The sequence below is a fragment of the Brachyistius frenatus genome, unplaced genomic scaffold, assembly GCF_029030835.1.
Source record: "Brachyistius frenatus isolate BFR_SWC_R1_liver_20210118 unplaced genomic scaffold, ASM2903083v1 Contig_17, whole genome shotgun sequence".
Lineage (NCBI taxonomy): Eukaryota > Metazoa > Chordata > Actinopteri > Embiotocidae > Brachyistius > Brachyistius frenatus.
The window spans coordinates 4398929-4424647 of record NW_027210616.1 but is presented as its reverse complement, the minus strand read 5'-3'; the positions used below and the strand labels follow the sequence as shown (position 1 = coordinate 4424647).

Genomic DNA, 25719 nt, shown 5'->3' with positions numbered 1-25719 from the left:
TGTACATCATTAGTTTCCTATTTGTTAGTCAAGAAAGAAAAAATATATTTAATTTGTAAATTACATAATCTTCTAACACAGTCTGTCAATGCAACACTGTCACTCTTAATCTACATACTGTGACTGACACTCACCACTGCAGCCTTTTGGCAGCAAGACAAGAAATAGATTTATTTTTCCTTTGCAGTTCTCCCACATATTTCAAATGTTTGCCATTCGTGAGAAGCTTCTGTCAAACATAACATTTCAGAAAGCTCTCATCTTTGATTTTGAAGTGAGTAAATGAAGCAGCCAGCATTTATTGACTAATATTTATTGCTGTTGGATGTTATTGTATCCTTCTAATCATATCTAAGTCTAGTTTTTTTTGCAACCTGTATGCCTCTATATAAGGTAAAGTGAAACTCTTATATAAAAAAATATATATTCTGATTTATATAATTTGTGCCAATAAAATTCATCCAGAAAAAAACCTTAAATACCTAGTTGAAAAATCTTAAAATAAGAAATAAAAAAAGAAAAACATTCTGCATAATGAAGGTCAAACATTAGAGAAGTAACAATAAATACAAGAGTTGAGAAGGAAGGTTACACTGCTGTTTTTATTTGAAGGATCAAAAATGCTGAAAAATGTAGATGAAATGAGGAAAAGAAAAGAGAAAAGCTCAAATGAAATACATTTAAAAAAATCCGCAGCTCTTTCTTATCAGTGCACAATGTTCACAGTGAGCAGTCCTTCTCTGCAGTAAAGAACCAACTGATAAGAATTGACCCCGTCACTATAAGTCTGTCCAAAGACAACACTTGTAATAACATATCAAGACACAAGAGAGCGCCTCTGGACTTGTTTAAATATCAAGTGTATCCGACGCTGGCTGCTGATCTGTTGAGTCAGTGAGCAGAATTTCGATGAGCGTCTGTGCAGGCAGAGTGAGCTGCTGAGACAAGAAATGCATGACCGTGAGTGTGGCATGAAAATGAAACGTAACATTGTGTTTCTAGGAGGGAAACTGGAGCTCTCGGCTGTGATTCAGAGGTCAGAAAAAGTTCCTCGCTGTCAGGTGACGTCTCCAAATTCAAGGCTGATGAGATGTGCCGGGGTGGAAATATGTGAATCTACATGACCAGACGTGAAGTGAAAGGCGAAGCGCGACGTTGTGTCTACTTGGCCTTGCATCTATCATCTGGCTGCTTTTCCCACGGTGGGAAACATCCGATAAATATCAGCTGATCGGGATGATTTACATTTCAGTTTCTTATATCTGCATCCGATTTGAATCATGCAAACTGCCTGCAGATTCAGACCTGCTCAGGCTATGTGACAGCACAGGTTTACAAGGTGAATATAAAGAAATTAAATATATTCAGATGCTCATGTGAGACGGCTTTTTGTCTGTCCATGATTTGTGGTAACTCTGAGCCTGGCCTGAACTCTTGTAAATTGTCTCCATGTGTCCTCAAAGAGAACGTCATACCACAGTTTTAGATTTGACCTCTAAAATATGCAGCAACTTATTTCATGGGTAAATTCCTTTACAAGTCCTCCCGAGACCACCGGTTCGGCTCTTTCTGGCCTACAGGGGGCAGTAGATCCCACTGATACTATTCAAATGAGAGCAAAGAAAAAGTCTTTGGATGACCTCTGGGTGACCTAGTCCTTCACATGACCCTCAATTACAAATTTTTACAAATTAAAAGCACAAAACTAAGATTCAGCACATATTTATTTAGCAAAGATTTATTCGACTAAGTTGTCCCCAGTTTTAATTCGTGGCACTTTAAGAAGGCTTTCTCCTGATGTCTGAGAAATCCCCGTCGTGTGTCATAGAAAGATTCAACACAAATCCACATCAGCATTTTGGATGGTACTGTATTCCTTTTTATTTATCTGGCAAAATGATAAAAAGGGAAGCATTAGGAAATAGTCCAAGTTAATAGTCAGGAAATACAAAAATATAGATAAAGCAAGTTGTTTTGATTCATTTCCTCTTTCTCACTCCAAATGGAAAAAAAACTATATTTCTTTGGATCAACATATAATAATAATAATATGGACTGTATATCTATAAGACATCTTTTACACAGGCTGCACAAATCCATGTTCAGCCCCATCATGAAACCTCCAGCTACCCTTCAGTTCATGATCCAATAATGTCCTTTCATCAGTTTGCAAATCAAACCCCTCTCCCCCCATTTATTTCACATAGATACATAAACAGTATCCCCTAATGCAAGACGGTGATCTGCCTTCCCGCCTTCCCTCCCTCCCTCCCGCTCTCCCTCCCTTCCCCCAGAAACCCTCCAGTCTCTCTCTGGTGAAAAAGATCACAGCAATACCACCTCTTGGTGTGTCAGACAGCCCGGCGACTCGCAGTGTGATGGAAGATGATGCTACTCATGCTTTTGGTTGGACTTTTTGTCTGGCGAGTCCTAAACATGATGCAGAGTGTTGACACTTCTCACTTCCAGGCCACTCCCCCTCCTCTCTGAACGTCTAGGCCTCCAGCGCTGTCCCACGCTTGGAAGGGGGCACTAGATGTTCAGGCAGCATAGGTGGCAGCTCATGACCCTCCAGCTTCACCTTGATCAGGTGGTTGGCCAGGGCGAACTCCTCGTCATCGAGGAGGCCATCTTTATCCACGTCTGCCAGCTTCCAGATCTTTCCCAGGACCGTGTTGGGCAGCTTGGATTTCAGCATCTCCTTCTTGGCTGCAGCGCCGGACACTTTCCCGTTGATTGGAGACAGGGTGTAGAAGATCTCATCGTATGTGGGCTTGTCGCGACCCACCACCCACTCCAGCTCGTCGATACCCTCGCTGGCACCCTCGCCGTAGCCATGGCCGAAGGGACCGGTCATGGTCCCCTCAAAGGCTCCGCCCTTGACGGACTGGCTGGGCATGGAGGCCTCTTCCTGGCGCACCAGGGCCATGAGGCGGGCGATGTCGTTGGCGAGCATGTCCTCCACCGACTCCAGCAGTTTGGGCTTGAGCGCTGCAAACTTGGAGAAGTCCTGGGCATTCAGCAGGTCCTGAAGGGATGGAGGGGGTGAGAGAAAACAGGAATTGGTGATAGAAATAGATCAGTCTTCAATGGCTACCAACGGGAGCAGCATACAAGAAGCAGGATTTCCTGACAAACCAGGAAAAATAAATCTCATCCCCGTCCGGGCCCGTCCTGGAAGGCAAGAGCAGGAAAGAAGGGCAAAGATGTGAAGAGTAAAGGAGGGAAGGTTATTCTACTACGAACAGTTAGTTTCCAACACTTTATATAACACACCAAAAATAGAGTTGTTATTTCATCAAATCTGTGACTTTGGACAGTACATCAAAATCTGTCATGGAGGTGGCTACAAGAGTCTCTGGACTTATTGCTTTTTACTCTCACCTGCATCTTGGCGAGGTTGGGGAAGTCTCCGGGGGAGATCTGGTGCTCCTTTTCTATCTTGTGGTAAATCTCTCCCAGGTTGGCTATCAGCTCCTTCTTCTTGGACTCTTTTCCAAACATATTGGGCATCTCCTTTTTCAGAGAGCTGATAATGTAGGCCTGCACCTGGACGCCATAAAACAAACAGGACAGACATTTTCAGAGATTATTGAACTTTTGTTATGCCCTTATAACAGAGGAAAACATGGTAAACTTGGTGAGTATTTTTCAAAAGGCAGCAAATGAGGAGTAAATGCAATTTTAAAAACTAGTTAATGAAATGAAAAAAACACATCAGGCACAAATTATTATTAAAAAGCTCCATTTGCATGTCATAACGTCCCAAGGGGTGTTTTAGTTGGGAAATATTCATATAGACCAAAAGCAGCAATAACAAATAATCCCTCTGCCAGGTTTCACTTTACAAGGTGATTGGTTTTACTATACTTCTGCTTGTGGTTATTTTTGAAACTAAACACCGACAAAGTTGCATAAAAGAGGATTTTTTGTTTTGTTTTTTGTTTTTGTTTTTGTGCAACCCTCCTCTTGTAAGTGGAGGTTTGGGGGGTAGTGGTGAGCAATGGAAAAATAAAGAGTGAAAATAAAAAAAATGGGGCTTAAAAAATGTGTTTGTTCAGCCACCCTGACAGTCTGTCTCTAAGGTCGTCTACCACTTTGGTCATGATGGAAATATCTGAACCTTTAGATGGGTTTCCATGACGGTTTTTTTTTTATAAATATTCATGGTTTCCTGAGGATGAGTCCATTTGTCACCTAAAACCATCATCAGGTCAGAATTGTTCATTTACTGTATTTAACTAAATACTTGCAAAACTAATAATCAAGCAGCAACCCGGTTTCCTATAGCGGAAATCTGACTGCACCACAGGCCTGTCGATCAAACAAACGCGCCCCCAAAAACACGTCTTTTTGAGGCCTAATTTGTAATTAATGATGGGATTATTTTCAGATGGACCGCCAGAAAACTAATAAGAAGGAGTGACTTCAGCGAGCGACACCAAAATGACTTGTGGAAAAAAATGATTTGACACTGTATTTCAAGAGAGAAGTTGAACGGGAGTCTGTGGAGCCAGAGGCTTTTTGGAGTCGACCCCTTAGTGGCACTAAAGGCTATTGCAGTTTTAAGGCACTTCCGCATTGGCCTCATTTTTCAGACCCGGAAGCTACGTCCACTTTTATATACAATCTATGCTAATGACACCGATATCAGCCGCAGCTGTACTTTGTGTTTAGTGCTCGTCAACAAATATCAGCATACAAACACCCACAATTTAAATGGTGCAAAAGGTAAACCTTATCATACCTGCAGAAACACATCGGCATTGCTGAATCGGCATGTTAGCACGCCGATTCACGCAGCTCAAAGCACCACCGTGACTCACCGAGCAGCTAGCCCGGGCGCGGCCTCATGAGTAACACTGACCTTGGCGAGGCGGGCTCGTTTGATGAGATCGTTGAGTTTGCGTAGAGCTGCGTTACGTGGCAACGTCTGGATGTCCAAGAACAGGTCCTGCTCCTCCGCCTCGAACAACTTCCGGTTGTCAGGGACCAGCAGGGGCTGGGCCCAGAACGACCCGATGTACACGCGCACCACCTGGAGCAATGTTTGTACAAAGTTAATCACCATTTCCATCAGGTTATACTTCACCCACACGGGAGGGAAGTCTTTCACAGGTCACATACTCAACCCTGCAGTCTGGCTGTTGTGTAAACAGACACAAAACATGTGTACGCTCAGACAAGACAAATAGGACGTGTTACAATGTTACTACAGGGCTGTAAGGTTGCCAATGGAAAAATTGTAAAACTTTGAAAGGCATCTCCTGTGCTTCATGTCCTTTTCAAAAGGCAGCACAATACAATTCAAAGTTAATGAATAATTATCGACACAATCCAAAGGTTTCTGTTAGATCACTTTATGAATATGGCTCTGGATTAAACATTAACCAACCAGTCAGGGAAAAAGTCATCAGACAAGCTGTGTCACATGATCCCAGGTAGGACGTGGGATTTGAAATAGTTGGTATTGTAACAGTTTTGCTTTCATGACATGATTACAGTACTTTATTTCTTGTGTGTTTTGTTAGAGTAGAGTAACAACCTGCGTACACTATCCTACGTAATCACTCTCGTCTTTGGGAGAAGTCATCTGACCTCCGTCCAGACCTGCCGGAGACTTCCCTTCAAAACATTAAACCGACTGACTGCTCCACGTCTGGTGACTACCAGCTGAACGAGGCAACTTCCTGCAGTCAAGTGTGCGAAATCAACACAAGCTTGAACTTATTTGGACAGACTGCGTTTCAGAGCTTCCTCCCGGTCAAGCCGAATATATTTCACTCAGATATTACGCAAAGCAACATGTGGAAAAACAAAAGCTTTTCACCTCAGGCGTGTTGATGATTTTTCCCAAAGACCACATCAGCGCTCCGTAGACCCTCATCAGCTGCTGAGTGCTGATCTGGTCCGCCTTGTTCAGCACCACGCGCATTTTGTCCTCGTGGTTCTTGAGAGCGCGGATCACCTCAGAGAACTCGTCAGAGATGTCCAGCTTGTGGGCGTCGAACAGGAGGATGATGCGGTCCACGCGCTCTGCAAACCACTCGAGGACCGCGGCGAAGTCGTATCCTGGAGGGTAGAAACGACCGTTTAAAGATCTTGTAATTACCCCGTAATTGGCTTCATGTTTAGTCCGAATAACGTGAAATCTTGGATGTAATTAGGCTGCAAACAAGGTTAGATATTAGCTCCAAATAGGATGCTGCATTACTCTTACACATTGTGACACCAGCTATTTCAAAGCACCCCTACAAGGAAGAGCTCGTATTGTTCCTTGCTGTTAATAGGTGGAGGCCAATGAACTCCAACTATGATCAAATGAGAATCAACAGTGACACATAAATCCAGGACCTAGGGAGCCTGCTTACATTTTTACTAACTGTGTACTACTATCGTCTCACTCGGTTTAGCATAAAACCTTATATGATACTGTGCTTCCAAATAGTGCAATACATTTTTTTTAAAAAACCTGCAGTGGTTAAATGAGTTTTTACCTGACAAAGAGCTCAAAGGCTCCACTTAAATTATGTGTTTAAGGAGGTTTAATTGTGGGTTCTACGTTCATATTCCAAGTCATGTTGATCCAGTAATGGTTAGATAAGGGCTTTTAAGAGGCAGTGCTTTTCCCTCTGGTGACTGATTAACTGACGATAGTGAGAGAGCAGAGAGAGGTGCGTAAAGGTAAAGACAGTTTCAACCCGAGTCCCTCTGATTTGTCCATCTGCAGCGTGTATTAGTCTCAGGAATGAAATGCCCTCCAGCAGGGACGGAGCTCTGCAATGTGCTTTACAAAAACCAAGCTGGCAACGAACAACAACAAAAAAGGAAGCAGGGACGGAAACCCTTGACAGAAGGTGATAAGATAAACATTCGACTTGTGTACAGTTAGTAGTGACGTTAAAAAGTGACTAGCCTAACCGGGAAGTGCGGTAAACACATTTCAACCACTGACTGAGCACAGAAAGTTACTGTACTGTTCACATCCTTTAATTATGTGAGAAATAAGGGACAAACCCAAATTACATCAAAATGGCCTTTTTTTTTTTTTCTCCATTTGCCTTGAGGACGCAGGGTGGGAAGGCAGAGTTGTGGTTTTGATTAGTGTCTGTGTGTCATCTGATCAGAAAAGAATGCAGCTGCTCTAGAAGCTCATCTGGGCCGCTGCACAATCAACTACAGATCTGCTGCACATGCATTCCAACATGGCTGGCTTTTGTCTCTGCGCGAAAGCATGTACACAAAAGAGAGACGGGGAGATACAGTCGATACAGAGGACGACACTGTGACTTTGACGGATGAAGAGGGGGGCCGAGAGAAGTGTAAACAGAGAAAGGGAAAATGATGGGGGCAAGTAAAAGTGAAAGTAAGAGGAAAACCCCGACTGTAATAGGAGATTGACACACGGGATGGAAACATGAAGACACACTCAGCAAAAAAATTTTTTTTTTTTTTTTTAAAGAGTTCATGCCTGTTTGTGCACACGATGTGAAAGCAGCGGGGGACTATTTTAAGTTGAAGATCCCAGCGTGAGTCAGCTGAGAACATTTGTTCATTCTCTCTTCAGTCGGTTTTGAACACGAGTGTCAGGGAATCGGACAGCTGCCGTAGCCCAGACTTACTTATAGCACACAGCATCAACAACTGCTGCCGGTACCGCGTATGGATAGAGCCATGACCTCATGACCGATCTGGACAGGCTTCAAAATCACGTGCTAATCGTAGAGGGAGGGCAGAGAAGGGATTTTCATTTTAATGGCCGGAATAACGGTTGGACATGTTTGGCATCTTGGGAAACGTGTTTATCTGCTTTCTTGCTTTCCAGCTACCTGCATGTCTAAAGTTACTGATGGACATGTCACATCTTGCTTACTTACTTATAACCCATACACAAAAAGTAGGGCTTGTATTCTCAAATAATCATTCAGTCTGGAAAGGTAAGATAAATTAGTGAAAATATGAAGTCACAATACTTTTTTGTCTGATCAACAGATATTCAGTTTTCATCCAGTGAAATGAAAGAAATTCCAAAGAGTCTGAGGCCCTTTTTTTTTTTTTTCCATCTATTTTTCCATACAGATGTGAGGGTGCTACTGATGTTTGCATCTAATTCTCAGAAAGGAAGCGCATTTCCTAAATACGTTAGCTCTCTCAAAGTTTTAACTGAGCTTGTTAGAAATCTTTTTTCTTCCTGGCAAATTTGCTGAATTGCGTTAACATGTCAGTATTTATTGTCAAATCATCATCAGCGACTGGGAAAGATGTCAGCCGGTTTTGCAAAACCACAGTTGTATTAAAGCTTTCGTCACTTCATGACTGAGGAACAAGCACTGAGCCAAAAATGCTGACCTACTCAAAAAATAATTTCAAAGTGTTATGCAATGAAAAAGCTTTGCATCCATGAATGGACTTCATAATTTCATCGTCTCCGAATGCTTATGTGAACGTCTCTGTGCAGCTCTACAATAAAAATATAGAAATGTTGGCGGTATCTGAAGTCACAGCTCTTGCTAGCTGATTGGCCCTGAGGGGAAGTCTGAGGTAATACCGCCGCTTTCTGTGGCCTGGAGCAAATCTAATACCTGCCATCACACTGAGCACAGACACACACATGCCCGTCACACTCGAGCTGTACAATCCAATCAGATCTGTTTATATATGACACAGTCCATACAGTACGTCTGTGGAGTAGCGTATCGTATCCATGTTTACACAGAAACAGAGGCGTGCATAACGTGTGCGAGAAAGTGTGGGTGTGCTTAAGAAAGTGTCTTTGAGAGTAAGAATGTCTCAGTATGTATGTATGGAAACAAAACTGTCTGAGCTGTGAGGCATCAGATTCGGTCTGCGTCTCCTCTCTGGAGACGGGGTCACCTGAGCACCTCAACGTGTCCCGGTCTCTTTAGTCACACACAGACTTCCTTTGGTTCCTTTTAAGATGGCAATAATTTACACGTGTACGTTTACCGCCACTCTCTTCAACTCTTCAACTAATATCTATATTCATTGATTTCCAGAAAACAGAAAAGGGTGGAAGTCCAGGGTGTAACCCTGCGTTTGCTCAAAGTGAGCGTGAGACTCCGCACCACCCCCATCCCCCACCCCCCACCCCCCTGACCCTGTTCAGGATAAAGCGGGTATGGCTGGATAGATAATGATCAGATCACCTGCAGATTTATTTCCTATTTCCTCATATTTTATATTGACTTCCTTATATTTTTCTCTTTTCCTTCCGTGGTAGAGAGAAGGTGGGTGGGTGGGGGTCTTGGGAAACTCTCTGCTATGTTTGCCGTTTTTACTCCACTTCCTTTTCCTGGAGTACAAAAAAAAAAACGCCACTACTTGTACGTGAGCTTCCTCTTAAAACGGGCTGAAAAAGGTTGAAAAAGCAGAAGCTATGTCTTCCGCCTTTGTTCTGTAAGCTCATCAAAAGTGAAAATGTGGCAATTCTGAAATGACCCTGAAGGTCACGTAGATTAAAAATATGCATTTATTTATTTCCCACAGAGCACAGGGAAATGACTCGGATATGCAAATAGAGATAAATAGAGAAGTTAAACAGAATTATATTTATTTTAAATAAATAGTAATTTTATTACGAAGGAAAAAAAATTTTGTTTTTAAATAGCACTGTAGGATACGTATAGTATTTTCAGGTGATGTTGCATATTCAACTTTTTTAACATAAACTTAGCAAAGAGCTGACCTGAAAACAGAAAGAAAAAGCTAAGCAAGTAAAAGAGGATGGTGCTGCAGAAAACCGCAGGTACCGAGACAGGAAATGAACTTCAAAGTGTTATATGCCTTCTCCTTGCTACTGTCAAGCTGTGAAGGCCTCCATGAGTTTTACATGACCTGCTTTGGTTGGGCTTTGACCTACGGGTGTTTAAAGGAGTTAAATACAGGTTTGACAGCACTGTGAGCACAACTGCTGCAATTGGCTAAGTAAAGCATTGGCCAAAACAAAAATAGCACAGCGAGGATAAGGGAAAGGAAAGCGAGTAAGTAGGTAGTTTCAGGCAAGTTTTCATATCTGAGCGTGTGGTTTCCTTTATTTTGCGTGTGCGCGAGGCTTTCCGATTTATAGTATTTCAGGCTTTTTTTTGAGCACGGGGTGTTGTATGGTCGGATGTATAACACCAGCGAAAGAAATGAAAGTAAAAGTGGGTAAAGTGTGTCTGTATGTGTGCGTGAAGCAGACCTCTGCTAATCCTCTGTTTCTCCCCCGACAGGATTCCAGGAGTATCGATGATACTGATGCTCTCCAGGACGGGATTTGGCATCTGGGCACACATGAACCTGCCAAAGAAACACACGGATGAGACACCAGAAGCACAGAGGGGAGAAAAAGGACAGTAAAAGAGAGCTTAACTTCAAAATAGAAAGGGTCGAGAGTAGGAGGCGTAGGGGTGGAAAGGGAGAGAGATGCAGAAAACCAGTCAGGTGAGAGTGTTTATACATAAGCTCGGCATTAAACAGACATTATTCTGAAACATTTCAAGGACAATCTCCTCGCTCGCAGGCACTAACATTAGTCGAATGGTGTTGCTAGTAGAGACAAACAGCTAAAACACAAAGTAGCAGTCAGCGAAAAAGGAAAAACCGGGGTTCAGAGCACAACTGCAATCCTATTTTCAGACGTCCTCGCTGCTAAAAATGGTTCAAGTTTAATTAATTGATGAAAGTAAGCACATTTGAAAAACTCCTGAAGCTCTCCATTACGTTCTCTGTAGCGGCACCTATGGTGATAAGTGGGAACTGCAGCTGTATTTTCGGACCTCATCCCCCAGAGTCCCAAACAGTGTCACGTGTGTGACGCCGGCAGGTAAAGATCGAGCCTGTTGTGTTCGCTCTGCCGAGCCCGTGTGGCAGAATAACCACTGCTGGGTGATGATAAACGCTTCACTACCTTTGTGCAGCTTGCGATTCTGCCTTAATGATTTTTTTTTTTTTTAATTTTTTTACAGGTTCAGTTTTTTGCTGTAATTATCACCTGGAAACTCTGTTCGCGTGAAGGTTGGTTGAACCACTGCGAAGGAACGGACCAATCGGCGACCCGTGGCGGTGGTTACGTGCATTCACTGCATATATAATCATGCAGTGAATGTGGGTCGGGTAGTACCAGGCTAACTCCCGACTCCCAGCTTATTCAGTTTGCAGTTGAGCAGATGAACGTGCTTTCATCAGTGGTCCACGGGCTCCGTCCCCATTGTGCCACCTTATTCGGCAGTGACATAACAGACGTTTATTTAACAGATTAACCGTTTCAACTCCAGTTGTTGATTCTACAACAGTGAAACTACATGATGATACCGTTTGTTTCTCCAAACAGTACGTCAGCTTTGCTTGTAGGAGGTCACAACTGAATGTTAGGGAAACACTGGGACAATAGATGATAAGCTATAAATTGTAGGCCCGAGTCCTTCCCATTGCAACATAATTCACCGCACAATGGCCTCCTTTGGGCTGGAACACTGGGGTTTGAACTTTAGAGGAGCGGGTCGCTCTCCCAACAGGAATTGAGCCATGACACATACACAAAAACACAAGACAGTTTTTACACACTATAAAGCGTGAGAGAAGATGACTGGTTTTGCATAAACCCACAGTGTCCCACTCAGGACAAAGAAGGGGATTGTTAAGACACCCCACAGCTCAGACTACTACTTCTCACTCTGCTGCACTTTCAGCAAAACTGAACCTATACTCACAACATGGGCCCAGAGGCACCAGGTCATAAGACCGGGAAAACCATGCTTTTACATTCCTGCTGCAACCGCACTCAGGGTAGAGAGGGAGAGAGAGACACACACACACACACATCTCCAAAGACCAAGTCAAAGAAAAGGTCTTCTTGCATGGAGATCCTATGCCTGGTGTTACATTACAACAATAGTGACTGCTGAAGATAACAAACATGGAGATTTTTCCGTCCCTCTCATAGCTGATGGTGTGTGATATCCAGATGGAATTTGGGCTCAGGATTTCCATTTAACCGTCGAGCTCAACATTTTTCCACACAGAGCTTGTAGGGGGGGGGGATGCTCAGATGAACTCGAGCTGGAATTCTTGGAAACAGAGGACCCAGCAGGCGCAGAGGCCCGAGAGCCCAGCTGAGATTCTGTACCGTTTCATTGTGTCTCAAGAAAGTGAGACACCGATCCTCTCTCGGCGAGTTTGGCATGAAGGTGGGGGTAATATTCCACGCCAGGCCTCGTCCTGTGATTGGATGTCTGGCTCCAACTCATGACAGAGGGCCTTCCTCTCCTGCCCCACCATTCGACCTACGACCTCCCGTCACATCGTAACTTCAACTTCCCATAGATAAGCGGAAACAGGGCGTCGGTCGCTGACAGTGGAGACGTGAGAGAGAGGTTTCAACCGTGTCACTTTTCCATATTTGCTTCCAGTGAAACCTCGACTCGTGTTGGTGAATAAATTGATCTATTCTGTCTGCCCGTGTCTTTGACTATATTTGTTATGTGCTCTGCAAGGCTGTACATTTCTCAGCTCCTATCTCTGCAAAGTGCAGCGTCAGCGTCCTGGAATAACAGGCCTTGAGCAGGACAGGACGGAGTAGGATAGCGTGGGCCGGGGTGGGTCAGTGCGGAACTTATACTTTGCTGACACTGGTTTTACTGACTAATGGCTTACAGAGAGCACAAAAATACACAAAGGCCCTCTGACTGCAGCGGCTTTTAAAATAAAGGGAACAAGAAACTAAAAAAAAATTAAAAAATAAAAAAAAATACGCAAGCTCATCTGGGAACATTTGGTATGATAGGAAATTAGAAACCGGAATACTAAAAAATGTAAATAGTAAAAAAAAAGAAAAAAAAAGCCAAAAATGTAAAGATAGTGGATCATACTACTATCCATTACCTTTTGCCAAAACCAAAAGTAAGCTGTGGGTGTGAGGATCACATGACTGATTTCTGTTTACTTTCTTCATAAATAACTGGTTATCCTGAAGTCCCATCTGAGCCTGGTAGTTAAAGGCTAATCTGCAAGCTGAATAACTGTAGTTAAGAGCTATACGGAGGAGCTGCCATCATAGTCTCATCAAATCCGTCAAGAAACTATCTAACCCTTTCTACTTTTATAACTTAAAACACACTGAACAAAGCCACAGCTCAAAGCCACTCCAAATAGTTGTGAACTCCAGACAGGAAAATGGAAAACTGGCCCAGTCTGAGCCAAAAGAAACCCAGCTCAGATCTAAATGTTTTTCTGGATCTGGTTCTTGAAAGAATGTTTTATCAAATGTAGGCCTGCTCTGTGCAACGTGCCATGTGAGCTCCTCATATCGGTCATGCACCTGCTCTCGTCATACTCGCATATCCTGTTATGCATGATCATTTGAGCTCTAAGCCAATATATGACAACTCAAGCCTGCGTATGCCTCTGAGACAAAATTGCAGACTGAATTCAAAGAGAACCAGGAGTCCCAAGACACCACAGGATTGCATGCAGCAATTTGACAAATGATGCTACAGTGGACAATTGCCTTTGTTTATACACAATCTTATCTGGTTTCCCCTAAAGTCGGTAATCAACTCAGAGCAGTGAATTTTGGCCCGTGGAGTCTCATCTTTTAAGAGTGTTATCTCAAAAGCTTCACTTCGCTTCTCTGAGCCTGAACGATGTTACTTGGCAGAAGTTTGCACTCATGCACGATAAGGCAAACACTCCACATAATTGAAGGAAGGGATGTCAGGGGATAATGGGAAATAGGTCTAACGGTGGAAGTGTCAACTCGAGTGTTTGTATTACTACGGCGTATGGCCACACAACCCACCTGATAATCTGAGGCTAATAACAGATTAAGATCACGACGGTCCACTTGTTTGTGCATTAGGCTCGTCCATCTGTTCAGATGGCTATTCCTGTGCAGGGTGACACCATTGCTAGCTACTGGAGAAAATAAGGGACATACCCAGATCCTCTACAGGAAGTAACATCATCAACAATGTTAGACATCTGATGTCATCACAAGGCCACACACACAGTAAAGAGCATTTCACCAAGCATCGTCACGTCGGCTCTGACTCATAGCACCTTGCTCGTGCAGTTTCACCTTGAGCTGGACTCAACGAGCCGCTGGCAGACTTTTTGGCTGTCTTTGGCTCTCTCTTTGTTAAGAAGCACATTACTAAACACATTTTTACTCTATTACGTGTTTGTTTTACTTTCACCCCTGCTTTCATTCAGCTGTTTTCTATAAATTTCCACATTTGATTAATTAGCGAAAGCCCCAGCAGGGGGAATGCCTGACTCATCTGACATTTTGCCATGAGGAATTTTTTTTTCTTCTTCTTTTACATCAGACTCAAACATCAAGATGAATTACAGACACAAGAGTGATTCCTAATACTTCAGGAAGAACTTTTCACTTGGGAAGTTTCCTCTTGAATTATCTGGATAAAACTCGAGCGAGCTGCAATGTCTGAACGGCCTCAGTGAAACACCTGCTGACTCAACAGCAACCACCCCGGTGCCACAAATATGTTACAAGAGGCTAGATACCGAAACCTTTAACCCTGCGTGATAAGATTTCATAAAGCCTACTCAGGTGGTGAATAGCGGGAGTTGGCCCATCGGCTTGTATCGGGGGATACGAAACTTATGGCACCGGCATCTGAGGACAGAACAAAGTCGGCACGTTGCCTAGCAACAGTGCTTACAACTATTTCTCTGTTCACACTGTGATGGTGGGACAAAACGGTCCGTCAACTCGGTGACCGTGACTCAAGCCAGGTGCTGTATAGGAAGAAGTGCCTGTAAAAATGGGGGGGGGCAAGGAAGGCTCTATGTTAACTGTTGGGATGTGGTCCGAGTTGTTTAAAGGGACAAGGTGTGGTAAAGCTCCTCCCTGACCTTTGGATGTTGCTCTCACCAGCTGGATCTGCCACCTGCACTATTGACGCTGAACACCTGCATTCACTCACGATGATGAAAGAGGGAAAACCGTCACACACACACACACACACACACATTTGGCTCTGCTGGAAAGATTGTACAACAGCACGCTGTGAAAATACCTTGAAAAAGTGTGGCGCATGTGAGGACTTGTAGGGAGGGCATTTAAACTCGAGAGTGATGTGATGTTTTAACACACGTCTGTATTTCCAAAAAAAAAAAAAATGACAGTTTAAGACAAGCATGGCACTGATAAAGACATGTCCATTTCATTCACAAATTACTGAATGACTCGTAGGGGGCTTCAAGCGCTCATATCCTACAAAAGTAAGGTCTGGGAACATTTACCTGTTGAGGAAGGCGTTACCAAAGGCGTTGAGCTTGCGGAAGGGCTTCTTGGGGTCGACGACCAGAGCGTTACCCGGTATCACCCCGTCCTGTTCGCCGTGCATCACCGCGATGAAAGAGTCCGTGGTGGGCTCGGGGCCGATCCGCATGCCGGGGAAATCCTGCTCCATGAGGTGTCGAATGAAAGTGGTCTTGCCGGTGGAGTACTGACCCACCAGGAGGACCATGGGCTTGTTGTCGAAGTCGGCATCTTCGAGAGCCGGGGAGTGGAAGTCGTGGAACCGGTACGTGTCCTCCAGCGGGAACAGCTTGGTCCGGTAGAGCCGCCGCAGCCCCTCCGACACGTTCTGGAACAGCTCGGGGTCCTTCTTCAGGTTCTTTCTGAACATGGTTACGGGTTTCTAATGACCTGGGTGGTGTTGTTGTTGTTGTTTTTTTTTTCGTGGTGTGGAGTCTCTCACACCGAAGGAGAGAGGAGCTGCCTGCCGGAGTGGAAGCGACGAACTGGGCGAGGTCTCAAGAAGTTGGTGTCCCCACCCTCCTCCTCTTCGCTAGCTGAGCCAGTAGCCACGCACTGCGAATCGGTCATTCAAGAGAGGACTCCCCTTTTCAGCGGACAGTCGGCTCGCACGTAAAACAGCCGGCGGCTCTCTCCACCGTGAACACGGAGCTTTGGGACGGAAATATGTCGTCTCACGACCGCAACGGGGAAAACCGCCAATACCGCGAAAGCGATTAAGCTACTCGATCGGCAACCGGCTGTCAGTTGGCGAAGCACCAAGGAAGGCTGGTATCCGGATACCGGAAACGCTGCACATATTCTTTTCACATTAAAAGCCTCAGCGGTGGTAGTCGGTTATGTCTCCTAAAAGTATGTTTAGGCTCTCAACTTTTCATTCCTTTATTCGTGAATATTTTCATTTATTTACCCACACGGTAAATGTATCTATTGTGTAGCCTATTTTACCTCATTTTTTAACGTTTGGAGTTTATGAGCCTAATTTTGTTGTGGGAATCAACGAAATAATACACAAAATAACTTTTATTATGGTACCATAAATATTTATATATTAGTTTTTAGTCTGAGTAGAGTACTTAAATAAGTTTACATTTATTCAAGTGCAATATATTTACATTTATTCAAGAACTCTATTTAACTGCAATTTTAAGGTAGTTGTTCTTTACTTGAGTATTTCCATTTGATGCTACTTTATTGTTCAACTTCACTACATTTCAGTGGGAAATATTACTTTCTCCTCCACTACATTTATTTGACAGCTTTAGGTAGCCTACCCAGTAAATTATGTAACAAGCTTTTAAAATACAACTCATTCGTAAATATTAAAGCAGTTTTTTTCCAATATTTTTTACTACTGATGTCACAAAAACAGTGTGTAGTCTGGATCACATTTCAGATGTCTTTGAGTTGTTACAGCTCCACCAAATACTGATTTATCCATCAAAAGTTCTCACATAGTTTCATTTCAATAAACTGTTAAGTGATCCAATATCTAATCAAAATGAAAGATTACAGTAAAAGTCAAAAAATCTGAAAACAGATTTGTGGTCAGAACTTGTTTTTTCTTCTTTCCTCTCAGTTATCATCTGACGGCCCCTCTGAGTTACCTCCTGGACCTGCTTATAAAACTGGATATAAAGTTCATACCAGCTCCACCTACAGCAGCTACAACAGTAACATGGTGCTTACACACTGAGGCTTGAGTAGTAATAATCTGATGATGTCATGTTTAATAATATATCAGTCAGAAGGACCAAACCATTACTTTTACTTTCATACTTTATCTACATTTTGCAGGTTATTCTAAATTTTTTAATTATTGTATTGGTACTTTTACTTAAGTAAAGAATCTGAATACTTCCACTGTGAAAGTGTGAAATATAAATGACATCTATTTGTCTTTATACAGCCAACGCACGCTCAAATAAAAGCCTGCACACACTGATATGCATCAGTAAAATTTCCAAAATGCTACTTTCATTTTCATGGTTTTGCTTTTGCTTTTGCCTTTACTTTTCAAATGGTTGTATAAAATTGCAACCAGATAGGGTCAGTGATACCTACATTTCCTTTCAGTTTTGGTTTTACGTTGTACTCTAAGTAGTTACTGTTATGTATTTCTCAAACTGAGTGACATGTAGTTTTTCTCAGTTTTCACTTATGTGCCTCAGAAAGATGTTGCAATGTATTACTTGTGAACCCATGCGAGTGAGGGACCTTTGGGTCTTTGACACACAAAAAAAACATCCATTCATGTATTAATGATAGGGAAACTCTTTGTCATTTAGATAAATGAGGTGTCCTACAACTTAATATGTGTTTTATCTGTATAAATATTTTAATATAGAAACACACAGACAGTAAAACTGGATTCATGAATTTGTTTTTATTTTATTGGAAAAAGTAACCGACACAGAAATAAGCATGAGAATGGCCCCGAATGGAAAAACAACAAATAGAAAGTGTTACTGTACACAAGCTACAGAGAGTCCCAGCAGTGTTTCGATGACAAGAAGTGTCCCTCCACGGATAACAGCAGCTCCACTGGAAGCCAGAGTTTTCCCATATGGAGATGCTGTTACAGCTGGTGAGACCCACAGAAACAACACAGCTGGTAGCACCAGGCAAGACCACGAGACTCTCACTGCAGGATTGGTTGTATGGTGTTCTGCTGACATTTATTTTTTGATGAAACAAAATTTAAATGTTCAAGTCTTTTTCCTCGTGTGGTTCTGATCAGCTGACAAAACTTAGGTAGAATTACACATTCTCTTGAACAATCAAATACACATTTCATAATACTACATACCTGAGCACCATGGCAGCAGTAGGACAAATGTTTCAGTCATATGAAGTAAGGCTGCCCTCTTTTGGTCAGCTGTTGCTGACTACATGGATTCAAATCAGTTTATTACATCTTTTTTATTTCAGCACTCATATCAGAAACCACCTAATAAAGGCTCAGTAAAATGTCATACACCATTGTCTCTTAATCTGTGTTTCTACTGCTTCAAAGATAACATTATGACACCAATAAAAATCAGGGTCATTAACTCAATGAACTTTTCCTAGAAGTGAAGAGTGAGTGCCATTGCAGCAAATGAACTGCAGTCTCAACATTAATCTTTTACTTTTGGGCATTGATATGGCTTTGAACAATAGTGATAAATATATGCAGGCATCATTTCCTTGTGCACACCTCATCTCCTTAGTTTCCCATAATCTCTTTTAGTTTATCCTGACTGAGCTTTGACCCTTAACCCTGTCCCTCTGTAATAAACAGAGCCATAAAGCAATTTAGGAGACCTTCACCCCTATTGTCTCCATCGACTTTGCCCACTTAAATTTTTTACAAGATAATTCCACCCGGAAGGGTTATTTGTGCCTTCAGAGAATCTGCTTTGTGAATCTCAGCACTGAAATTAGAATGAACGTTTTTGATGAAGACACGTTAAAATGAAGTCGAGGTAGCGAGGCTGATCTGGTCAGTGTTGAGAGAAGAAATCAATACCACACTTTGAATCTTAATCTACAGAAATTGAAAACATGTTTTATGTTTTTTTTGGGCAGATATCACAGGCATAATAATTTTTTAGTTTTCTCTGAAAACAAAGTTGATTTTAGCCTTATTAACAGCTGCACAAATTAAACACAATCCACCAACAACCTGTTGCAGAATAAAATGACATTTGTTGCCTGGCAACTAATAAGTCCATCAGGAAGCATTTGGATCTTAATTCAGTTTTCATTAATTTTATAAATTTCTTTAAAAGACATTTTGTATCATGATGAAATAGAATTCTTTCTTTGATAACTAATCAGTTCATTCGCCCTATCAAAATATCAAAAGTTAATACTCACCAAGTAAATACTACAAATGTTGTCGGTTTCAGTCAAGGATTCTGGCAATTAAAGTTAGAAAAGGAGAAAACAGACCAAAAAAAGATCAAATGAAAGTGTGAGAAAAAGAAAGCCAAACATATAAAGGAGAAAAACCGTCAGTTATTAAAAGAGGAGAGTCAGAAGTGAACTGACTGAGACGGAGGTCTGGGCTGGAGTGATGGTAGACTCATAAAGCAGGGCTGCTTAAGACTGCGTGGGGGAGCAAAAAAATTAATCATTACACTTACTGTAAATATGTAACAGACCCAACCTGCACATAAAAGTCAGCAAATTGCATTTTGTTTGAACACCCACAGAAACACGAGGGCAGGATAAAATTATACAAGCAGCCAATGAGCGATGTCATCCAGCCTTGAAGCACTTCAAATCTGCCCACTCACACTGAGCCCTCCTCATTCAGGGTGTCAGTTCTTCCTCTGCTCTCACATTTTCTAAAAAAAACTCCCCAGATATATACAGCACGGGCCAAAACTATTTCAAATTAAATGATTAAATAACTAAATTCAGAAAACATGGATTATTTTAAAATGCTACTTCATAGACTATGAATGATCCAAATTTGAAAGCAGTTTTGTTGCATAAATTTACTGTTAGTCCTTATCTGAATATCTCACATCCCAGTCCAGAGGTGATTTTGATTTAACTCCCAATAAAAAATTATATATACATATAAATGCTGACATAATACATTGATAAGTCCAAAAATAGTTATATTTAGATTTAAGTAACATTTGTGAATTTGTGGAGCAGCTTAACTTTAATATTCTGTGTGCATTTTGTCATTACTTTGTTGTACAATACATGTAGATACAGATGTAGCTTCATATTCAATCATACATTTGCAGGAATGTCTCTATATTGAAGAAGACTGCCTGGATTGTATTGTGTCTATCTTACTTGGTAAAACTGTTTATACCACAATTTTCCTCCAAAAACCACTGAAAAAGACCACAGACAGTAATTCCTGCAAATCGTTCGGTCCTTTTAATTTTTCCTTAATTTGTAACTGAGTCGTATCTTTTACCAAAGTTTGATAACAGTAACAATTTAGAAAATCCGTTACCTCAGGCGGGGGGGTGGTAAATAAATATCCTAATCTAAATCTTGGTGTGAAAAAAAACTGAAACTGTGTCCCAAACTGACAAATGTTGTAATTTACATAGACTACTTCATCTTTTACATTGTGAGTCACATTTTATAGGCTTAGTTACCCAACAGGTCATAAAGCAACTCGAACTGACTCAAATCTCAACCAGTTACAGTAATAAAATGCTGCTCTCAAATTCTTACATAAATAGTAATAATCAAAGAAACATATTTCAATGAAGGACACGGTCTTACACTTTAGGTGGAATATGTAGATTTATGAACGTGTAGGTGGGGAAGGAAGGAAAGGAAGATTTGTAGCTGTAGTTACTGAGGGGCTTTGATCATTTCAGTGAGTTTTGATGTAGTTCGGCCGTAAAAGAGTTGAAATCGCTATTTTTCCCGCATTGTTCCTTTTTGAGCTCTTTTGGTTCCCGTACTGTTGAAGCGGCGTTGGCTGATGTGTGAGTAGCTAACTAACTAACAGCTATCTTCACGAGGATATTGGCTAATATTACCTTTTGTAAAATATAAAATAGCACCCACGCGTGCCTTTACGTGTAACACACGAACAAACCTCAACAACCGAAGTGACGAAGAGCCTATTAGAGATGCGGGTTGTTTTAAATCATGCTAGCCAGCGACGCTTCCCAGCTAGCTTTCGCAATTTTTTTTTTTTTTTTTTAACGTTAGCCACATTAATGCTAATTTTCACCTCTCAGCATCACATTAGTTTTGATATTAAATAACGAGCGAGCCGTAATAAACAGTTATTTTTGATGAAGCTGCGCGTCAAGGGGAACTGTAATGTTTGTTCACGTGGTGTTATACGATGACTACAATTGGTAATGGAGCTTCTTCAGACGAGACAAGAGCAGAAAGAAACTCGCGATTTAAGTTGGCGAAGTTGAGACAGAAGCGCGCCGGGTCCTTTGTTGTGACCGACCTCCTGTCGGGCAACAAACGGGAGTGTAACAGCGAGTCTGAATGAAAGTTGATTTGTGAACGTTAATGGTGTTGTTTCAGGTCAAAATGGCAGAGCTGACAACACTGGAGAGCCTGCTGGAGATGGGCTTTGACAGAAACAGAGCGTGAGTGACACCAGACCTGAACACCGGTCGTGGTGGATTTATTTTATTTTATTTTTATTTCTCACTGATTACAAAGGAGGTGAAAGTGAAGCTGATCGTTAACGTAAAGAGCAAACCCGTCTTGTCTCCCGTCTCGTTTTGTCAGAGAGAAGGCGGTGGCCAACACGGGGAACCAGGGCATAGAGCAAGCGATGGACTGGTGAGTGGGACACACAACATTTTATAATGTGTTTGACTGATGACTGTGGCTGGTAACACTCCCCGTGTCTCCCTTGTAAAAAACAACCCAACAACAACAGCCAGTTGCTCCTCATTTACCGCCGTGTTTCCTCTGCGATGTGCTTCCCTCAGGTTAGTGGAGCACGAGAACGACCCGGACATCGACGAGCCCTACGTGCCTCCTGTCGGGATGGTCCTGGGAGGAGAGGCGCAGAGCCAGTCCAGCACAGAACAGCCGACGCTAGCAGACACTGCTGAAGGTCGGGGCCGTGTTGTGCTTCTTCTTTTTTTTTGGGGACATCGGAAGGGTTCACGATGGTGTGACACCGCTGTAACAGACAAAGAGGGATGCGCGCTGTGGCGATGTGCCGCTCGATATTTTGTCAGAAGGGTTATACTGCGAAAGCTCCTCCGCCTTTGACATCTCTGAGTGTATTAGGGAATTGGGTAGGGTTGAGTAATCGATTAGATCACCCGACAGAAAATTAATTGTGAGGATAAGCAATTATATGTAGGTACGCTGTGAAGTGAAATTGCATTTAATGTGAAAGAGGATCTATCCACTTATTCCATAACATATATTTTGGCTCTGTTAGCAATATATCAACTCTAAACTTCTGGTTAATTCACATTGAATATAATATTCTGTCAGATTATTTCTCAGTTTGTATTTTTGCTTTCTTTTCTCATTGCCGTTAACTCCACCAAAGAGGTTTTGTTTGTTTGCCTGTCAGTGTTTGCATGCAGAGGTTTTAAGGTTTGTGGTGTTGGCTGTGGATGTTAGATGAGCATTTTGTGTCCATATGTGACTTTTGCTTTGGTTTGCAGTTGACATGAAGAAATGTCTCCTTCCTATCTGCCTCTGTTTCTTTTTCCTTTTATTCTTTCTCTCACGTGCATTTGTCTCGTCTTCTGGGACTGCAGGTGGAGATAACGACTACATTGAGACTGAGGATGGTCTAAAGCGGCCAATGACAGAAGAGGAAAAACAGGAGCAGGTCAAAAGGTCAGAAGTGCACAAAGTAGCTTTTACTGGTGGTGTGGCGTGGCTGTACTGGTCAGGACCTTTCTCTAAAAATCGGTCTGACACAGCCAGCTTATGTCTTGGAGTTCAAATAATGTGTAAATACTCTTTGTCTGGGATGCTGAACAGGCAAAAAGGAAATAAGTTGATGTGTTTTGCAGGCTAGAGGAGCTGATGCGGGTGAAGCAGGAGGAGAGAAGAGAGCGAGAGCGGGCAGAAGAGGTGGAGAGGGAGAAGTATCGGAGGAGGCAGGGCCAAGAGCTGCAGCAGATCCGCCAAAAACTTCAGGATGACGACATGAAAAAACTTGCTGATCAGCGCAGAAAAGAGAAGATGGAGGATAAAATGGCCAGGTATTGTCCTTACGACACACATAAAGTCACATCTTTGCGCCATGAAAAGAAGGCTTGGGTAAAAAATGATTGTCTCTGCTTATCATGAGAGAAGTATCTAAAATTTCCAAAAATGTTTTCTTGAATCCCCTCTGGGGTGTAATCTGAGGGGGAGGAAACTTTTATTTTTATTTTGTTATTTTATTATTCATTACTCGCTATAAATCGCTGAAAGAAATCGAATTGAAAATGAATCCGAGTTCTGGAACCAAGTTCACAAATCACAGTGGGGCTCGTCAAGTTAAAATTGAGATCCCTGGTTCAATTTTGAAATTAAAGAAGTAGGTTGCAAATTGTGATATTTTTATGCATTGACATCATGGTACATTGTATCTGGGACATTACATCATTGTGCTGGAGTCTGTTACTCTGCAGACACATACTTAGGAACATGACCACTTAAGAATGAAACCTAGGAGACGCTTCATACCTACATGTCCTATGGAGTGGGCGATGCAATTAGATCTTTGTGTACCTTGCTGCATCAGTTTGCGTATTAATACAGTATTTTTATTTTTTTTTAACCTTATGGTAACATTTATGATGACAGACTACAACTGTCGTTCTTTTGTCATGGGATTAAGAGTCGGACACAAAGCCTCTTCTTATTGTCTCTCATTGTGTTTATTCCTATCAGGCAAAGGGTTAAAGACAAGATAGCGCGAGATCGAGAGGAGAGAGCGCAGAAGGTACCTCAGTCAATGGTCAAGTTCAGTTTACCTTTGTCTGCAACCACTTCTGTTGGAACCAGTAGCAACTTGGATTATTGTTGCTTTCCTGTTTAGTTTGGAGGCGGCGGACCTCCGAGCACGGCCGCTTCATTCCAGCCTGCCCCGCCCAGTCCGTCATCACCCACCAGTCAGGGCCCTCCACCCACTAAAAAGGAGTATGATGAGTCCAGGATACAGGTGCAGACCTCTGTTATACTTGTTTTACATCTTGTATTCTCTCTCGAACCTGCAAGCAATTAATAAATCTGAGTAGAACATAATACAGTCTGACAGATGTTTTGGTCTCATCACTGCTTTAGACTTATTTTACTAGATAAGACAAACTGACAATTTGCTCTAAATCACGGCCTGCCGTTTCTCTCCACTTGCTGCTCCCCGACTCCTCACAGGTCCGTCTGCTGGACGGCTCGACCATCACAACAGTCTTCAAGGCCCAGGAGCCGCTGGCGGCAGTGCGCGTCTACGTGCAGGTGAACGGCAACACACCCGAGGGTCAGGACTTCACGCTGCTGTCACCCTACCCCCGTCACGTCTACACTGAACTGGACATGGAGAAGCCCCTCAAAGAGCTGGGTGAGCTGGGAACAGGATTTGGATAGAGAGCACATGCTGCTGTAGAGCTTATAACTGCATTAGGATTCAAAAAGGCCGGGGGCACAAGGGAAAACGCGAGTGTGAGTGCGAGGTGTAAATGCCTTTCAGACAGAATGTGATCTGATTGGTTCGGACACATCTGGTCTGGTAATCACACGACATTATTCAGATGCAGATCACATAATAACGCCACAGGATACATCACATAATAATAATAATACAAATTGTAAATGGAGTCAAACTCAGTAAATCACACGCAGACTGTATCTGACCTTTTTCCCCCATCTGTCCTTCCTGTCTCTTTAGGTCTGGTGCCTTCAGCTGTGCTGGTTGTTACCAAAAAGTAAGAACAGGAGGATCTGCTCTGTGAGCCTACCTCACCACTTCCACTACATCAACACCAGAGACACCAGAAACAGAATGATCCACCAACAGAGCTACAATCTAGTATCACTCAGTAAGCCAGGTAACTGAACTAAAGCAGAGGTGTAGCGTGAGGTTTGTGTTCAGACAGTGTGTTAAAGCTCTAAATGAAGATATGAGGATATTGGTTTGGTCCACAGACTAGATGCAGCTTCTTGCTTTCACTGGCTGTAGGTTGGTGTGTGCAGTGAGCTTGACTTTTACAGATTAAAGTGAAGATAGCTGGCTTCTGACTGATACTGCTTCAATGAGCACCGCTCATGGTATACACAACACATTCAAAAAAAAAAATATATAAATAATACAATTGTTAAGTTTTAACCTGATCCTTGCATAGCAGAGTGCTACACAAGACCGAGGAGTGGTTCTGAAAGGGCCTTCATTTTAATCCCCACAATCTTCCTGATTTTGTGACATTCTACTTTGCCATTTTTTTTTATAAGTTAAAATATATTGACAGTTAATGTCTACATAGTCACCAAAAATCTACTTACAATAAAGATGACTTGGGAAAATTGAGAAGTTGGACTGCATTTTCACTTGTAAAATTCCTTTAAAAAAAAAAAAGAAAAAAAAAAGTGGTTAGAATTTCTATTTTAATTATGAACAAATCTCACGAAAAGACCAAAACCAGCTAACGGATAACTATTCCTGCTAATAGGTTTAACTAAAGCTTGGTGTATCTTACTCCTTTAATAGCTTACAACCAGGAACAATTAAAACTGTCGGAGCTGATCCGACATACACACATTGTGCTGCCAGAAATAAATCGGCAGAACAGCAAATCTCGGGCTTAAAAACGAATACTCAGCTAGTACATATTTGTGTCGGTTCATTGGTTTGAGCGCCAGACTGACACGTTGTTGTTTTTGGTCTTTTCAAGTGGTCTTTTGTCACTAATAAAATGACAGAATATAAGCAGAGTTCTACTTCAAACTAAGACATTTAATCACAACATAAGAGTTTAAAT

At 42.2% G+C, this 25719-nt stretch overlaps 2 protein-coding genes across 2 annotated transcripts; one reads left to right on the top strand and one right to left on the bottom strand.

The window, feature by feature from the left end:
• Window positions 1-1856: 1856 nt before the first annotated feature.
• ehd1a (EH-domain containing 1a) lies at window positions 1857-16052 on the bottom strand. Its single transcript, XM_069694480.1, has 6 exons — window positions 15268-16052; window positions 10202-10299; window positions 5831-6072; window positions 4868-5038; window positions 3385-3549; window positions 1857-3028 (listed from the first exon to the last, which is right to left on the bottom strand). The coding sequence occupies exons 1-6, from the start codon at window positions 15654-15656 to the stop codon at window positions 2495-2497; spliced, it is 1599 nt and encodes a 532-aa protein (XP_069550581.1). The 5' UTR covers window positions 15657-16052; the 3' UTR covers window positions 1857-2494.
• A 4623-nt stretch (window positions 16053-20675) lies between these two features.
• On the top strand, window positions 20676-24982 carry ubxn1 (UBX domain protein 1). The gene is made up of 10 exons (XM_069694481.1): window positions 20676-20739; window positions 21302-21366; window positions 21512-21565; window positions 21718-21845; window positions 22510-22591; window positions 22771-22962; window positions 23639-23690; window positions 23787-23909; window positions 24122-24305; window positions 24633-24982. The coding sequence occupies exons 2-10, from the start codon at window positions 21308-21310 to the stop codon at window positions 24671-24673; spliced, it is 915 nt and encodes a 304-aa protein (XP_069550582.1). The 5' UTR covers window positions 20676-20739; window positions 21302-21307; the 3' UTR covers window positions 24674-24982.
• Window positions 24983-25719: the final 737 nt, after the last annotated feature.

Excerpts from the sequence above, each read along its gene's own strand:
- ubxn1 (XM_069694481.1), top strand. The coding sequence starts at position 21,308 with ATGGCAGAGCTGACAACACTGGAGAGCCTGCTGGAGATGGGCTTTGAC. Across the intron at positions 21,367-21,511 it reads GGCTTTGACAGAAACAGAGC|AGAGAAGGCGGTGGCCAACA; the intron begins GTGAGTGACACC and ends TCGTTTTGTCAG. Across the intron at positions 21,846-22,509 it reads GCTAGCAGACACTGCTGAAG|GTGGAGATAACGACTACATT; the intron begins GTCGGGGCCGTG and ends CTGGGACTGCAG.
- ehd1a (XM_069694480.1), bottom strand. The coding sequence starts at position 15,656 with ATGTTCAGAAAGAACCTGAAGAAGGACCCCGAGCTGTTCCAGAACGTG. Across the intron at positions 5,039-5,830 it reads AAATCATCAACACGCCTGAG|GTGGTGCGCGTGTACATCGG; the intron begins GTGAAAAGCTTT and ends ACATTGCTCCAG. Across the intron at positions 3,550-4,867 it reads AACGAGCCCGCCTCGCCAAG|GTGCAGGCCTACATTATCAG; the intron begins GTCAGTGTTACT and ends TATGGCGTCCAG.